The 18,172-nt window shown below is 39.3% G+C and overlaps 1 protein-coding gene across 4 annotated transcripts; it reads right to left on the reverse strand.

The window, feature by feature from the left end:
• Positions 1-3: 3 nt before the first annotated feature.
• On the reverse strand, positions 4-18,117 carry GFM2 (GTP dependent ribosome recycling factor mitochondrial 2). 4 transcript variants are annotated; one of them, XM_054055309.1, is made up of 22 exons: positions 18,000-18,117; positions 17,285-17,345; positions 17,113-17,202; positions 16,611-16,695; positions 15,697-15,742; positions 14,606-14,703; positions 13,452-13,577; positions 13,049-13,137; positions 11,853-11,941; positions 11,545-11,605; positions 11,263-11,448; positions 8,337-8,417; positions 7,474-7,622; positions 6,472-6,612; positions 6,291-6,390; positions 5,336-5,525; positions 3,909-3,985; positions 3,289-3,427; positions 2,961-3,146; positions 1,493-1,608; positions 1,067-1,249; positions 4-800 (listed from the first exon to the last, which is right to left on the reverse strand). In XM_054055309.1, the coding sequence occupies exons 3-22, from the start codon at positions 17,173-17,175 to the stop codon at positions 672-674; spliced, it is 2,334 nt and encodes a 777-aa protein (XP_053911284.1). In that variant the 5' UTR covers positions 17,176-17,202; positions 17,285-17,345; positions 18,000-18,117; the 3' UTR covers positions 4-671. The 4 variants fall into 4 exon arrangements, with proteins under 4 accessions (XP_053911284.1, XP_053911283.1, XP_053911285.1 ...); XM_054055308.1 differs by having other exon boundaries at positions 17,870-18,008; XM_054055310.1 differs by lacking the exon at positions 17,285-17,345 and having other exon boundaries at positions 18,000-18,019.
• Between the last annotated feature and the right edge of the window lie 55 nt (positions 18,118-18,172).

Here is an 18,172-nt window from a genome sequence, read left to right on the forward strand (position 1 = left end):
CCTTTTTTATTTCAGGGTATCTAATAATTTGCTACTTTTCTATGTAACCGGGGAGCTGCAAATCATATCCTACTCAATTTACAGAAGCATTCATTCCACTTATTTGCTAAAGCAAACCCAAGTAGAAGTTATACCCAGTCCTGAATTCTAGTTCAAATTGGTTTCCAACAATACTGGAAGTAATACTTAACTGTTGTACAGTTTAAACGCTTATTAAACATATTCTTTTATTCAGCTGAAAACAAATCAAGATACATACTGCCAAAACAGTAAAGTTATTTCATTTACAGACATAAACTTCACACACTTTACTTACTAAAGTAAGAAACAGACCCAATGGTGCACGAAGGTGCACTTAGCAGTCATTTCTATGAAGAGGATTTGCATCATTTCTCATTGCAGGTATCTGTAAGACCAGAATTAGTAAAGTGCCAGATTGTGGTTGCATCTTATTTGGCTGCTTTGTAACTACAAGAGTGTGCTAGAAGAACACAGTTTATTGACCCTTCCCTTGCATGGTTAAAAGCAGAGTCTCCTCGTACAGCTGTTATTTCATTATTTTCCACAGCCAGTTGGTCCCAGAAGACTACACTGGTGTACATAGATAGGCTCCTGAAAATGTCTGACAAGGAAGACAGAAAATATCTTTATTGTTCTGTGGCATAAAGTGATCAGACCAACCCCATCCTCCTCTGAAGAAGCGCACTTTGTTCTTGACTATTCAGGGCTTGATAACTGGCGAGTTCCAAGGTGAAGGTTGCTGAGCCTGATGTTACAGAACGCAAAACTGTTGAGTAACCCTGGGCAAAATAGAGAACGCATCACTCAGTTTAGGATAAAAGGAAGGTAAGCTGCTTAAGTCACAGAGAGAGAAAGTCAGAAGTATGCTGCAACACACTAGCAAATTAATTTCTTAATATTACTGTATTAAAAATGCAGTAAAAGACGTCCATTCCAAACTTACTCGTCCATAAAAAACAGGAAAAGTGAACTGAAGCCTAATCATTTTTAAGCATATATAAAGAGATCAGATTAATGTTTTACTAATTATAAGATAATCACATACCATCATTTCTGCTAGTGGAACAACAGCAATCACTACTCTATTATCTTGACGACTCTGGATTTCCTGAATGCTACCTCTCCGCTGGGCAAGGTCAGCAAGTGCTGCACTGAGATGATCTTCACTTACTGTGATTTCTAGGTTCATCAGAGGCTCCAGTATTTGTATACCAGCTTTTTTCAAAGCCTACATCGAAGAGAAGGAGAATTATGTTGACTTATTCTTTTTTTCCCCAGAAAACTGGCAATAAGTACTTCCATAACTCAAGCTAACACTGCCTCTCAAATTCTCTACTTCCAGAAGCTATTCAGTCCCTAGCAAGGGCATTACACCGTCAGAGAAGAACAATTAGCAGGTGTTGATCCCTATGCATTTCCCAGTAGCACATCATACTACTATGTTCTGCGGCAGCTTATAGTTTCAATGTACCTTTTGCATGCAACGGGAGACACAGGCTGATACCATCGTGTGGGAGGTGTCAGGATGCACTGTCAGTGATTGCACTGTTACATCTATGTCTTGAACTGGGAATCCAAGCAAAGGTCCTAGGAAGAAAAAGAAAAAAGCAGTTTGCTTTGTTTTTCTGAATACTAAGACACGTGAAAGAAATTTATTAATTTGGAACTTCTCACTTTCCCGGCTCCTTCCCCTTCCTCCCCCCAAGAGGAGGATTACCAGACTTGTTCCTTATTTTGTGCTTTTGCCATTACCTAACTTTGCTAAGAGACAAAGGGACGCAGACCCATACTCCCTTACTCTTTTTACCAAAAGCACAGACAGTTTTTAGAACCAGAAGTTCCTGAAAGTATACTATCCAAAACTGTTCCCAAAAATGAAGGGTTTTTTTAATACATGATAATATCTAAAACTCATCCATTGAAACAAGGGCTCACTTTAAAAAGTAGTAAAATCTTCTGTCTCACCAGAATATCTTCTGTATTTTCCTTTTCAATACAAAGCGATCACAGCAAAGGCTCATACTAACCCACTAGAAAACAGTAGAGGTAATTCAATTCTATGAGAGGCAAACTACATCAAGTGTCCTAGGCAGGTTATGGGTCTCCAACCCAGGACTCAACCAGACCAAAAAGTTTATTAGACTAGATGGGAAGCTTGAGCCACATCTGAAAAATAACACATAGCCTTTCTCCCATAGAAAGCATGGTCAGATCTACCCTTTTTCCCTAAAGCATTCAATTGCATGAACTTTACCCTGGAGACACTACAGTTCTGAAGTGTCTTCAGGGAGTGTGAAGAAAGCACACAGAGCCAAGACTCATTCCACACGCAGAGATGAGAGATGGCTTTCCAAATTAACAAAGCAATATGAAAAAAAAACCTCATGCTAATGCTTCTAAAGCAATTCTCATTTATCAATCCCACTGCCTATTAATTTTACTATGAAGAAGAGTTCTTTGGCCACAAATTATTAAATACCTCCTATTTTTGATCAAATGTAAAGGATGCTTTTAGTCCTTAGAAAGCCTATACTTTGCAATTAGGTAAGGCTTTTTATTCTATACTTTCATGCATTTGACACATTTGAAAAAAAAACCAAACACTAACAGAAGTGTGGTGTATACACATTGGGCCTCCAAGGCCACTTCTGTCATCACTGTGGTGATGACAGAAACAGCAAACAAAACACAACCCCAAAATCACTGCTGAGTGCCTGAGAGGAAATCAACCTTAAAACCAAAATCATGCTGACATCCATTCCTGGAATAGGGAAGGGAGTGCTTGGCAATGTTTGTAGCTAAGAAAACTTCAGAATTTCCCTTTGCATCCAATGTTAATTTGTATTATCTTTTAGTTTTCAAGCTACCAAGGTGTTTTTCTTCCTAGACATATCTACAAAAACGTTAGACCAGTATAGCTCTTATAGCACTTCCTTTACCTTGAATGCATGAATTCATGATGCCGTTTTCTATAGCCCCTTGGAGTTCTTTGGGTAGCATTTCAGTGACACCTGCAGCATAATCAATGATGGGTTTTGTTGTTGTTCTCCCCCCTGACCTGGGCCTCACCTCTAACTCTGTTGTGACAAAGTGTCGTTTATCTCCTACTGTTTTGTCCAGTATATCTGCAGGAGGAAAAAGAAAGGTGAAACGATTTGGAAAAAAACTAATACACGAAATTCATCTAAAAGTTACTCATAAGATCATTTAGAGTAAATCAAGTTATAAAACCAGAAACAAGATGTTCCTATGATTCACTCATTTTACCTGTAGCTTGGGCAGCATTTAGGATGGTTTCTCTGTATGCTATCTGAAGAGGCCCCAAATAAGTCTCAATTCCATATTCACGTTTGATTCGGTCATGAATGATCTCTATATGTAGTTCTCCCATGCCACAAAGAATAGTCTAGTAAGGAGAAAGTTAAGAGAGAAAAGGAAAAACATGCAAAACTCAGGTTTGCATGCAAACTGTTACGCAAGGACTTTCGTACTCTTATTGGTTTCTCAGAAATATTTCAAATTCTAAGGAGCTTGGAGAGAAAACAGAGCTACTTTAGGTCATCTTACATAAGCACCATGTAAGTAGGAAGGCAATTACCACTACTGTGACCACTGTAAAAACAGGCATCTTGCAGTACGCTATGGAGTATTTATGTGGTTTTTAAACAAACATGTCAAAAACATGCAAAGCACCAGATTCCTCTACAAAGCACAAGTTTCCATTTTAGTTTGATGCACAGAACTTTGTACATATACAATATGAACATTTATAAAGTCCTTTTTATTCAAGAAAATCTCAAGAACACAAATGCAGTAACTGAAGGGTGGTCTCAACAGTTCTAAAATAAAGCCTGGTTATAAGGTGAGAAACAGAAAATTCATCTTACTTGTCCTGTGTCAGGATCTAGCTTCACTTTTAAACTTGGATCTTCACGCTGAAGGCAGCTCAATGCATTATCCAAGTCTGTACATAAATATCAAACATTGTATCTAAAGAGACTTCAGTAATTTGAGAATCAGAATGAAAGTCTAAACATCCCTTTTCCTCCTACAGTTAAATCTTGTTTTTAGAAGGAGTCAAAAGAACCCTAGAGAAGCATAGGTTCTGGCAAATAAAGTTAACTCAAATGACAATCAACTTGCAGCTTCTCATTTTCTCCACCAAATTAACTGCACATTACAGAGTGCTTTAATTACTAAAAGTACTATTTTCAGAGTTATATTTTGTACTTGTAAGGAGACAGAACGGAACCTGCAAGTACTTCATTTCAGCGAAAAGTACTTTTCCTTTTTCACAGGTAAGAAAAATTGTCAACTAACTCTTACATGATTTGCCTAAATATTTCAAAATGAGTTCAATATGAAAAAGTTCGAATGCAATATTTTTTTCTGATTCACTGTTATCATAAGTACTGAGGATAGCAGCTACAGGAGAGCAGCTACAGGAGAGCAGCTACAGAATTATAAACTCACAGCTGAGAATGCAGTTATCTACAGTCTTTGGGGAAAAAAAAAAAAAACCCCAACCAATTAAAAAAACCCAAACCCACAATACAAAACATCCCATCACCCCCCAAATCAGGAATATCTTACAGTGCAGTGGCTCAGCCTGCAGATCTGTTGCTCCAAATCCATATCCTGCCTGCTCCCCTCTATCACACTCTACTGGTATTTGTCCCTCCTGCCCTTTACCCCCAACCAAGCTCCACTTCTTGAACATACAGAGTTCAAGTACGTATTTCCAAAGAGTCAAATGGAACCAAGTTCTCTGGTACAGATTCTTTGCAAAGGCCGTAAGATTACAAGTCACACTTCATAAATGAACCCAAACTAGACACACAGAAGTCTCGCTAAATGAAAATTTCACAACATGGAGCAAAACTGCAAGTCCTGACTGAAAAAACCTACATTTCAAGGTAATTTGTACTGAGGACGCTAATACAGCACACCAGCAAGACTGCAGCAAAACTAAGCATAAAAGTAGGAAATGGAAGTGCCTCCATCTCTTCTTTCAAAATCAAGAACTACTGCTTTTCTAGACACAAAAACTAGAAAAGTACTACTACTGGTACTGCTTGACGTGGTAATAGCAAAGGCTACTAAATCATCACAATCTAAAACGTATCATCTGTGCAAAACACCAAAAAGGGCCTTATTATATCACTGATTGATAAATTTGTGCAACTCATTTATATCAACCAGTCATGGACTGGGGATGAGCATTGTTCCTTACATAGAAGAATACGGTTATGGTTGAATATCTCGTTTGTAGAATATCTTATCTTATTCACAGGTAGCTATAGCTAGGTTGTACCTTGTTGTTTGGCCATCGAAGGAGGCTCAATTGTACAGAAGAAGACAGGGTCAGGGATCTCAACACCTGCCAGCAGAAGGCTCTCTATGTCACTGGCAGACCTCTTCTCTCCTCCAGCACCCCTGCCAGCTCGCCGTGCTGCCGCTGCTGCTGAAGACTTTGATGACACTATGGTATCTCCAGTGGCACTCTAGAGATCAACATCCAGTGACCCCCAAGACACAGAAGAGGGAGAGGAAGGTATATGAAAACAAGAACAAACCTTGACCGTTTCTCTTCCTTAAAAGCACTCACGCTTAACTCCACTCATTTACTTATTTATAAACAATTACTTTACTTTTGTCTTCAAATAACTAAAATTATCTGGAAGAGGAGAAATTGTTTCTGTCCAGTTCACTGCATTTTAAACCTCACTGACCAGTCAAGATATAAAGCCACAAGGAACAGTGTTGGTATATGAAAATTTGTTTATGCATGTCAAATTTGGTTACATTTTAGAAAATCTGTGCAAAAGAGATCTACGCAGCCTGTTCAGATAATAAATCAGTAGACTAAAAGAAGCAAGCATGAAACTAGCTTATTTGAGCTTAAGTTAAATGCTTGCTTGTGGCTTATTTATTTGGAACATTGTTCTCCTTCCCCACAGGAGGTCTCTCCAGGGGACTACATTGTATTTTAAAGGTTACAATATAAATGCAAGCTCAGAACCCTACTAAAACACACCTTCAGTTTTCAGTTCTCTTGGTGTAATCAGCACTGCACTTTCTAAGTCAATTACTGACATTTTGTACATTGTAATATTCTGTTTTAGGAGGAAGTACCTGCACATGTACTTCAAATAAAAGAAGTTTACATGTGTCACAATAACCAAGACCACATCTGAGATACAATACCATGGAGGTAGAAAGCATATTAGTGAAACAAGCTCCCTTACAGAATCAGTATTTTCCATTACCTGTTTTAATCCAACAGTAAGGGCAATGTTGCCAGCCATTAGTGATGGTATTTCAATTTGCTGATCAGCAAATGGCAGGAGCAGACGGCTCACTCTCTCCCTGAAAACGAAATTCTTTAATTACTCAGGAGTTTAATAGACATTCTAATGCTACACTATGTCACACCTCTATCTTACTCACGTGCAACTTTTGTTAATATTATATACAGCTGATTGAGGTTTCAGTGAACCTGAGTAAGCACGAACAAAAACAAGTGGTCCACGACATTTATCATGGAGGACTTTAAACGCTAGGGCACACAGATCATCCTTGTACCACTGCCTGCAAAACAAAAAGCAGAACAAAAAGCATACCTGCAGGATTAGTTCACCCTACATTTCTTCTCACTTAAGAAGCAATGCATTTCTTATGCCTCTATTAAAATCACAATATTTTTAAAAATCATAATACATACAAAAAGTGTTAACGTAAGCAGTTCCAACTCCAGCAGGATATGTAAGACGCTATGTAACTCAGCCAACACAAGAGATAATCCCTAGGCTCAAATTCTGTAAAAGGGCAATAAACTTAGATTAAAAATAAACTTTATAAGTCTAAAGTGCAAGTATGATAACTGGAGATAAACGCATACTATTCCATTTGCACTGGCTGAAGCCGAGTTTGGTACTCTAGTGTATTTTTATGTCCACATACCTTTAAATCATAGAATCACCAGGTTGGAAAGGACCCACTGAATCATCGAGTCCAACCATTCTTAACACTTCCTTAAACCATGTCCCTAAGCACTTATTCCACCCGTTCCTTAAACACCTCCAGAGAAGGTGACTCGACCACCTCCCTGGGCAGCCTCTGCCAGTGCCCGATGACTCTTTCTGTGAAAAAATTTTTCCTGATATCCAGCCTGAACCTCCCCTGGCGGAGCTTGAGGCCATTCCCCCTTGTCCTGTCCCCTGTCACTTGGGAGAAGAGGCCAACTCCCTCCTCTGCACAACCTCCTTTCTGGTAGTTGTAGAGAACAATAAGGTCTCCTCTCAGCCTCCTCTTCTCCAGGCTAAACAACCCCAGCTCTAAAAACAGTAAGCATTTTTAAAGATATGAATGCTTTGTTGATAATCTTCATTTTGTCCTTTTATGCTTTCCTTCTGATTTTTTTTTTTACCCTCCTTTTCTCCTTGTACTTACAGAAACTCATATGAGCGCTCATTAGGTGCAGGCAAGTACAACATAACAGCATCCAGCAGCGGTTGCACTCCTTTGTTCTTCAGTGCACTGCCACAGAGTACAGGTACTGCTTTCTGAGCTAGTGTGATTCTGCGGATAGCAGACTGTAACTGCAAAAAAGAATTATTTTCTATTAACACATGAACAACAATTTAGTCTTCAATTGCTTTCCAGCTATCTGATATTTATAATAAATTCCCAAAAGTCATGTATGACTGCAAACATATTATCACTCATCTAAACTGATTTTAGTGAGCTCCAAACCATAAAGTCAAATGTTTAGATGCTAAACCAGAAGATACTGCTTTTAAGATTTCTAAACACTTCATGCAGTTCTGTAGTTGTTCTAACAGTCCTTTTACTTCAGAATGTTGTACTTCACCCCTCCCAATATACAGTGTCTAAAACCCCAGCCAATTCACAGCAGCTGAGGTCCCCCTTATGTTAGTAAGAATCAGCAGCTCGGATACAAATTGCACTGATTCCACCTAGAAATTCCATTCAACCTTCTGTCATAACTTTTGCGGCAGCCTAACTTTCATAAAACCCACTCCTGAGAAAAAGGTACCCTACTTTTGAAGTTGTGCCTAGCATGTTTGAGAATGTCAGTGCGTTATTGTATAAAATTCACAGTAAACTTGAATATACTTTGTCCTAAATTCACAGTACTGTAAATTCACTAGAAAAGCTGATGTGATTTTTTTTGTTGATAAAAAATGCATATCTGCAAAATCATAACCTGCATGTGCCAAACAGAAAAATCCAGCCCTTCAGAATAACAGATAGTAAAAACTTGCTTATAAATAATGAAATGTAAAAATTACCTTGTTCACTGGTATTAAGTCAAAATTTTCACTATATTCTCCTAGAACCAGTTCAGCAAATTCATCATCCAGATCTGCAACCTTCAACAAAACAGCTCTTTATTATTTAGCATATAGCAGTTTCAAGTCACAAACCTTAGTTATTTAGGAAATATAGCTAAACAGAGCCTTTCAAGACATCAGAAATCATAAACTCAAGCCACAGAAAATTACAGAAATGAAGGTTTCAAGGGAGGACAGAGAAAAAAAAAAATCAGCTCATAGAGCTCCTGTCAGGTGAAACATCAGTGGGGCAGTGAATGCTTGTACTTCTCCCTGAAACTGAAAAATACATGCAGCCATACAGTGACAGCCATGAAAAGTGTAACTGAACGTATTTCAGATCTGCAAACAAGGTGAAGTCTGAAGTAAACAGCAAGTGACCTTTGTGAGTCAACAGAGACACAGCTGGAAAAAACAGACAAGACTTCAGGACATTATGAACTTATTCACAGCAAAGGCTTGCAGTCCAAGATCTCATCTGTGTTTTCAAAAGTACCTCTCGGCCTGACAAATAAATTAACGACTCTTCAAACCTCATCTCGCAGATACCCTCACCTCGCCACAGTGTGCACCCGAAGTGCAGGAAGGCGCTTTGCCCCCTCTAGTGGCTACGACACCAACCGACCAATACTGAAATATATCATTGATGAGCAACTAGAAGTTTAATCAAGCTAACCATTAAAACCTGAGAGATGAAGGAAAGAATTCGTTTAATTGACTGAAAGCAAAGTGTGCAAGATAGTTAGTGCTGAAACTACTAAATTTTACAGCGTTACTGATAAGAAGTGCTGATAGTATACTGATATATACTGATAGTATAGAAAACATTAAAAAATATTTTACCTACACAAGGTTATCTCAATTATCACATTAACGGTCCACCCCTTCCTGCTTCAGGAAGGGCGCAGAAACCAAAGGAATAAAATCCAACACTGTTCTTATAAAGCCCTCTGACAATACATTTCTTAAGATAAGAGGCTGAGTAATAATTTTGCCAATCAAAACCTGGACATTTTATAAACAAGATTATGTATGTGTTTTACTGAAGTCAGAGCAATATAAAATGTATCTCTCCAACTCTGATGTTTCAAGGGAAACTGAAAGCCTAGCATCATCTGTTTATGTACTTGCACAATGTTATTCAAAGCTCTTTGGAGGGCAGCCCTTCCCTCCAAAAGGATAGGTATCTGAGATAAACTTAAGTTGTTAACCTCCCATATTTTTGCTTACAGAAGTATGCAATCAAACATAATCACTACTACACTTTTAAGTTGTGTAAAAGCAAATAGAACGTTGAAAAAAAAAAAAAAGAAACCGTTTTACTTGGAGAGAAGACAAGTCTCAAGTACAATCAATGCTTTCAATATAATTATATAAATTACACAAAGTAATGTGGGACTTTAAAAAGCCAGTGGAGGGAAGAAAGAAAACATTTGGGGCAAGCTATTTCAAATGTTCGGCACTGCTCAACAGGCAGTTTACTTAATTTTTCCATTCTTCTTCCCTCCTAAACTGTCAAATGTGCAAAACCTGGTATGAATGGTATAAAGTAGATCAAGTTTCTATTACCTTTCTTAGCTTCATAGTATGACAATTTATGTTAAAGAAATATTTATATTGTTATTTCTCATCTCTCCCAGGGATTTTTTTTATGGATCTGGAAACAGATTTATGGTGGGCTTCAGCTGCTTCTAATACAATATTCAGTGCCATTTTGACCAGCTTGCAACACTCCACTCAACTTCTAGCTGCTACTCCAGAAGGATATAGACATCCTGTAGGCTCTGGGTCATTCCTGCCTGCCCTCATGTAAATATCCCAAGTATTTTTCGGCATCTCAGCAGTACAAGATGCCAGGTTAGCCAAGTGAATCTTAAACGTGGTGTATGCTTTCTTCAGTTCCCTATTTAATAAGGAAGGGAATGCTTTTCATTTTACATAAATACTGTACAGCCAGGGAGTCCAGGCCTCTATATTCAGCATATTTTGCCGTCACATATTAACATTTCCAATTTGTATTAGGCATCTAAGACAAATGGAAAGGAAGTGAAGAAAATATGAAATTAGTTCAATAAGGACAAATGCAGAACCTTGCACCCGGGACCGAACAAATCTATGCATGGACACACAGTGGGGAACAGCTAGCTAAGAAACAGCCCTGCACAAGTTAACCAGAGGGTCCTCCTGCCAAGTCACTGTGAGTCAGAAGTGTCCTCTTCCAGGGACAAAGGATACATACTGGGCTGCATCAGCAGCTGGGCTGCATCAGCATACTGGGCTGCATCAGCAAGAGCACAGCTAGGGATCCATACAAGTTGTTAGTACCGTCTACCTTGCACTTTTGAAGCGGCATCTAAAACACTGTCTGCTTTTAGGTTCCCCAGCGCAAAAGAGACCCACAAACTGAAGGAAGTCGAGTAGAAAACCACTAAGGTGGTTGCAGTGCAGGTGGAGGCCAGAGAAACAGGTTTGTCTAAGTTGGAGTGTCTAAGGGAGGATGCAGATGCTGTCTTTTACTGCTCGAGATGATGGGGATAGTGTGTCTACTTCAGGGAAAACAGCCAGATTCTTCTCATAGGTGCACAAGGAAAGGACAAGCTGCACTGCCACAGGTCACAACATTCCCGTTAGACAAAAATAAGTAATGTTTCACTACAAGGATGATCAAGCACTGGGAACGGCTGCCTACGCAGATGGCAATCTCCACCCTTAAAGACTTGAAAAATTCAACTGAACAAGGCCTGAGCATCCTGATCTAAGGCTGAAGTTAGTCCTGCTTTGAGCTGGTCACTGCAAGAGATACCTCCAGAAGTCCCTTTCAGCCTATTTTTTCTACTGTTCTAAATAACAGTTTTAAACATATGTATTTACTTTAGAACTTTACTTGTTCTATTAAGTTATTTCTGGCATCCTGGACTTCTTGGAACAAGTTGGGATCATCAGCCTCCAGCAGTGGCTTTTGCTCAAAATTTCTTCCATCATCTGAATCAGAAGAAGGTTCCCAAATCATTTGTTCCTTAGTCACAACATCAACCAGTCCTCTGAAGGTCTTGGCTTCCCCAATAGGCAACTGCAAGTAGAATGGAGATTTTTAGAGAACTGCAGGAAATTAAGGAAGTAGTTCCATTCAAAAGAAAGCAAATAAACATTTAATTTCTAAGCTTACCTGTAAAAGCAAAGGTTTTGTCTTCAACTTTTGTTTGATACTCTCAACAGCGTATGTAAAACTATATTAAAACAATAGACACTAAGTTACACAAAACTTAATGATACAGTAATACAGATTAAGCAACCCTTGTTTACTGCTAAAATTACTACTACAATTACACAAAAATGCACATCTTCATAATCAAAGATGTATATACTAAGTACTAACATAATTGGCTTGCTCTGTGCTTAACAGAAAAACTTAACTTGGTTAGGTACCTTCTCTTACAAGGTTTTTAGCACTGATTAAAATAACTACCTAAATACCTTGCCCTGTATTTGTCCATCTTGTTCAAAAAGCAAATTCGTGGTATCTGATGTTTGTCCGCTTGTTTCCACACTGTCAGGGTTTGGGCCTAAAGCAAAAGACAGAAAAGCAACATCAGTGCTGACAGCTGAACTACTTGCTCCCCAACACCACTGAGGGACTAAGGTCAGAGTACAGAAGAGAACTGCGCTGAATGTGTTGCGATCATTCTGTATCTCACAGCACAGATCTGAACACCACAGTCTTGTCTCTTCTCTTGGCTGTCACCACTCTGCTTCCTTCACTAAGGGCATGCAAGCGTATGGGAAAGGGATCATGGAAAGAAACAGAGCATTACAGGGGATATATATTAAAAAAACCCAGCAATTACAAGAATGTGGGTTTGCTGGTAATTAGTGTACCCCTGAGCCATTTATGACATGCATTTTTATTTGAAATTTAAAACAGGTATATATGCAAATCAGTTCCGATTCAGAAATAATCTCTTACTAGTATATGGAAATAACACCAGAATTTCCTACATATTTTCAGAAAAAACACAAGCAGATCTAATGGCTTTGTTGTTGGGAATAGGTTACTCAGTTCAGGTTCATATATGATGGCACATAAACGCTTTCCAAAAACAAGCTAAACAATGTGACACACCGATTAGGAGTCCTCTCATCTTTCATCTAGGAAAAAGCTATGACCCGTGGAACACAGTGATTTTACAACATGTTACTTTTCCACGGGATTGAAATAGTCAAACATCTCATGATATAAAGTCAAATTCCAGCCTGCCTTCACCTTTTCTGCACTAAAGGGAATGTTAAATAGGCCACCAGGGAGGGAAAAATTCTAGCTGAAAATTACTCATCTTCTACGTGAAATTTGAAAATGTAAAATTAACCGATATGAATTTCTTTCCACTGGTGGAGCTAGCCAGAAGCATTAATCTCAATCAAGGTTTGTAAGGACAGCAACAAAACAACACCCACCCACCCTGACTTTAATGGGAATCCGACTTATTTGCCCCTTATTACCATGGTAATTCCTATACGCTGCAGGACTTGAAATTAAATGCTCAGCTTCCTGAAGCTACATTTTGATCTAAACATCAAAAGAAATAATACAGAGCAACATCTGTGCTCTATTATCATTATTTCAGTCTCATTTAAGTCAACAGACAAAAAAAAAAATCACAAGTAATTTTCACCTCAACACCAGCTGAAGCATCAAACACCGCTACTGCTCCATCCAGGACTCTCAAACAACGCTCAACCTCCACTGTAAAGTCCACATGACCTAAAAAACAATCTTCCTTTTACACCTTTTTAAATCATCAACAGGTCATTACAATTTCTTATTTTTTTTCTTTTGAAATCATGTTAAAACAACCTGTCTTCACTTGCAGAGAAACACAGCTATCAGTTCTTGAAACACACAAGGTTGTTACATTTCAATCGCAGAACTATGTGGAAATAGCTCACTTTAAGAAAGCCTTTTTTACTGACACCATTAAACCAATTACATATTGCACCATATTTGAAACTTCATTCTGCAAAATCCCACCTCATTGACTCTCCCCTAATAATGTGAGTACCACTAAAGTGTATTACCAGGTGTGTCAATCAGATTGATTCTGTAGTCTTTCCAGTCAAATGTAACAGCAGCAGACTGAATAGTAATACCACGTTCTCGCTCCTGTACCATAAAATCTGTCACCGTGTCCCCATCATCAACATCTGTGAACAGAAAGCAGAATTACAGTCGGATATATAAATAAATCAAAAGCTGAAATTGTCTTGGAATACAGATGCCAAGAGCCATTTGGAAATACTGTCCCTTTTATATATGTATAAGCTATGAAAACTAGAATTTTTCAGAAAATTTAAAGTCAGCTAATTTACCCAGGCTCCCTTTCCAGGAAACAAATGCTCTGTAAGTTGAAGACGAGCAATTCCAACAAACTTTTTTTTGTTCTAAATCCTAGTAATATCATAAGAAACTTAAAAACTAAAGCAAAGTCCAAAATCGTGAACAAACTACAGTTTTAAAAACCTGCCTGTACTCACTGTATGGACTGCGACTGATTAAAATTTATTAATTAAAAGGAAATTACATTAAAACTAAACTTAAGTAAAAACAAAAATCACATCAAAAAACTCAGACGCTGAGTTTTCCCTGTGGGTTGTTTTATTTCTTAAATAAGTGAAGCACTTCCACATTTTTAAACAAGCAGGCCACTAAATTCAACTGCACCACATGCCTAGCATCTTATACCCTCCTCAAACACAGTAGAGAGCAGGGAACTAAATTTAAAAGGACAAAAAGCAGCACAAACGGAGGCTGCCATTACCCTTTCAATCTTGAAAAATTCTGTGAGAGTTGTGGAAGCAAGGAATTCTTCCTGTACTGTGGCTTTCATAAGAAACGGTTACTTTCTCGTTCATCTGATGTCTTTAAAGGTCAAAAGAGAACTGAAGAAACAGCTTTACCAGATTGGCCAATGAGCAACAAGAAGGATAACTTCTAATTAAATGTTAAACAAATCATAAAAGGCTTAAAGTAAAACAAAAAGATAAACCTACGCTGTCCTACAACTGCCTTAGAACATAATGGAATGTGCATTAAAATTTCATTATACTGTAGCACAGCTTTAGAACAGCTGGCTGCTATGCTAAGTTTTCTACAGCAACCTCTAACTGCACTGCATGTTGTTTTATATTCTTAAATCTCCCAAAGCTACCAAAACACAATAAGTATTTCTAACCTCCAAGTGTTCTTATGTATCCAGAATAATACAGCATTCTCTCTGTTGTCGTAGTTTTCCCTGCATCAATGTGGGCCATAATGCCAATGTTTCGGATTCTGCATGAAGTGAAAACATTGCTTTTACTATAGCAATTTTTTTATTCAGTAATATTCTTATTTACATAAACAATTAGTATTCACTGAGAATAGCACACCAGATGAATAACATTTTCCTCTGTTGCATAGCTGACACAGTGTATATTCTGATACTGAAGTGCGTTAGTATGGAAATGGTGGATTTTCTTCAGACCAGTAGTACTTAAGAGTTTTGGAAAAGGTTTCCATGCTTCACTTCGGAGAAAGGCCACTTCTTGGCCTCATCCTCACCCATCTGCCCTCCACTTCCAGACAGAAGGAGCCCCTCCACCCTCTCATCCATCCCATTCCCTAACCCCTGCTGCATGAAACAATCCATTGTATTTATACCCCGAATCTAGCATCCAAGTTCCCGTGAAACTGTCCTTGACTCTACTCAGCCAAGTCTTCCTTTCTGAAGTACCTTGCCAGTAGCTCCAAAACCACTTCCCTAGCTCTGTGCATCCCTGGCTTGTGATCAGCCCCCATATTCACTATTAATACTACAAGCTGAATTCACCCTTGGGACAGAAGCAGTCTTCCAAAGGAACTTCATCCCCAAGCCATTCCTTTGGCAGCTCAGCCCCTAATTACCTAATTGCCTCATTACTAAGGCCCTGATCTAACATAACTGAGTGCTCCTGTGAATGCAAAGTACACAGCCCTGCCCACAGTGGTGGTCTAGTTGCCAAGACATCCCTTCCCCATGATTCAGCACTCAGCAACTACCACGGATCTGGAGCTTCCCTAAGAACCTGGTTTTGGTTCTGATGATGCAAACAAGGCAATCCAAGACCTCTCTGACACCAACTGTTCTATACTGAAATGTCAGAGTGGTAAAGCAAAGAAGGGCTAACTTTACTTCAGAACATGCACGTGGAACTGTGTGTGTGACAGGCACAGCAAAACAGCCCAAGACTTTTCATCACATCAATTTCTCTGACAATTAAATCTAAAAAAATAAGCATCACATACCTGGATATATGAGGATTTATGACAGAACGCAGAGATTTAACATCTCCTGGAGATTAAAAAAAAAAAAAAATGAAACAACAATTTGTTAGATCAACCCCAATGTAGAAGCAATAGATTTTAACAAAACTAAATATACTTCAGAAAATTCCTAAAAAGCTTATCAAAAAAACCCACAGCCACATCTCACGACAATCTGCAACCTCTACCACCTCAAATTTCTAAAGATATATACTTGGTTTTCAATAACTATCTCTATCTCTTAAAAAAAGTGAAACTCTTCAAAATACTTGCAACTTTGAAAACATAGGGAAAAGCTAACACAGAAAAGTATCAGCACAGTAAAATCTTACTCTGCAGAAAGCAGTAATAAAACACACCACACTTCCAGGCAACTATAACACTGACATTCATCTGAACTGGCTAGTAGATAACAAATTTCAAAATTAATTTCTCCTTTAAATACTGAAGCTAGACAGCATAATGCTCAGAGACAAAATGTAAGCTGACCTAAGTTAAGAAAACATGGGATTGAGAAGTTTTAAATTCGTATTTTCTTGAAAAATACTTCCTCTCTCACAGCCTATTTAGTTGGAAAACAAACTGCCAAGCCAAATTTTTAGGAAACTAATTCATAATTCAGCTACTCAAGCCATTTAAGTTGTGTTTCATGAAGTCAGTTTCCTAGTGCTTTAGCCTACGTTTGATAGGCCGAACAGAATTCAGCAATATTTAAACACTCCTTCACCATCTACACATCATCCCTCTGTCCTGAGCTTTTTAACTGCTCTTTTTGCACTTTGTACACCAGATTCTATAAGTAACGACCAAAAGAACAAAACAAACACAATCTATAAGTATTCTTACTGACTTTTAAAGTAATCCCTACTATTAAGAAAATAATTTTACCCTTTTACCTGGTGGAGAACTGTAGTTTCTTAGACTGCAGTTTTGCTGGGTCATACTTAAAACTGTCAGCTTTGTCTTCCTGAAATACACATACTTAAAAGGAAAAAAAAACACATAGAATATTTATCATTATAAAGAATCACTTTTATAAATAATTAATGGGTACATTTTTGCCAGTTGTAGAAAACTGAAGTGAAAAAATACCTACAGGAACTGATATTGTTGCTAAATAAGCTTAAGATACCAGCTATTTGGAATTAGAAGCATGAAGACGGTATCTTCAAGGCTTAAAACAAATCCAACTTCAATATTATTTGGGAAATTCAGTAAAAATTACAAATTCAGCTTCTACATTCTGACTTACACGAAGTCCAATTCCAACACCAAATTATGTGTTCTGTTTGGATACCAACTTTGAAAGGAGTGACCAAAACAAAAGTGTTTACTCAGAGCAGCCCGAGTACTTCTTCTGCTCACAGAGGAAGTATCAATATTTGGGAAAAAGTTTACCTCATTGCACAAACTCGATGACTTCAATGCGTTCACTGCAAATTTCCTCGTAATCCTCAACATTTTGGCTCTTGTCTGTAATGCTCTTCCCTGCCCAGACAGATGAATATTGTATGAAATGTTTATGACAGGTAACTATACTACTGGTACACAAGTCAGTGGTGAGCTTAACTGTTTCTCAAGTTACATCAGGTTTTCGGGTTACTGCTTTGCAGGTTAAATCGGTGTCACATCTGTAAAAATAACGCCATAAAGCCTTTAGAGTGCGGCATAACCGCGTGCCCACAAACCCTACACGTATTCTCAGAGCAAAGTAAGGCAGAGGGATCAACCCCAGTGTTTACACTTGGGCTCAGACAATCCGGCATGCGGATGAGGGACCGGTGAGGTGTCAGCAGCTCTGATGACCTTGAAGGAGGAAGGCAGGCAGGGAGTATTGGGGACAGAAATAAAGTAAAACATGAAATACAACGAGCTTTTAAGGATCGCCAAGCCCACCGCGACGACAAAACCCGCAGGCGCTGCCAGCCAGGTGCTGCTGTTGGAGCAGGGAGGACCCCGCGCCAGGGACAGCGGGATCGGGGGCGAGTCAGCGCGGGGGCTGCCCCGATACGGCCAAGCGCCTGCCGAGCACAGCCCGGCCGAACCGAGTGGAGCCGAACCGAGCCGAGTGGAGCCAAAGAGGACCGAGTGCGGCCGAACACAGCCGAACCGAACCGAATGCAGCCGAATCGAACAGAACCAAGTGGAACCGAACCGAGCCGAGAGGAGCCAAGCCGAGCAGCGTGAAGCCAAACAGAACCGAGTGGAGCCGAATCGAACCGAGCCCAAAGGAGCCGAGCGGAGAGCGGCCGAAACGAGTCGAAAAGAAACGAGTGGACCCGAACTGAAACGAGTGGAGCCAAACAGGACCGAGTGCAGCCGAATCGAACAGAACCGAGCGTAGGCGAGGCGCGTCAGCAGCGCCCCGGCAGCGCGCACCCGCCGGGCGCCGCCATCGCAGCGGAAGGCGCGGCCGCCTCTCCCGTCCGGGCGGCGCTGCGCCGAGAGTGCGGCGGGG

The sequence above is a fragment of the Cuculus canorus genome, chromosome Z, assembly GCF_017976375.1.
Source record: "Cuculus canorus isolate bCucCan1 chromosome Z, bCucCan1.pri, whole genome shotgun sequence".
NCBI classification, from domain to species: domain Eukaryota; kingdom Metazoa; phylum Chordata; class Aves; order Cuculiformes; family Cuculidae; genus Cuculus; species Cuculus canorus.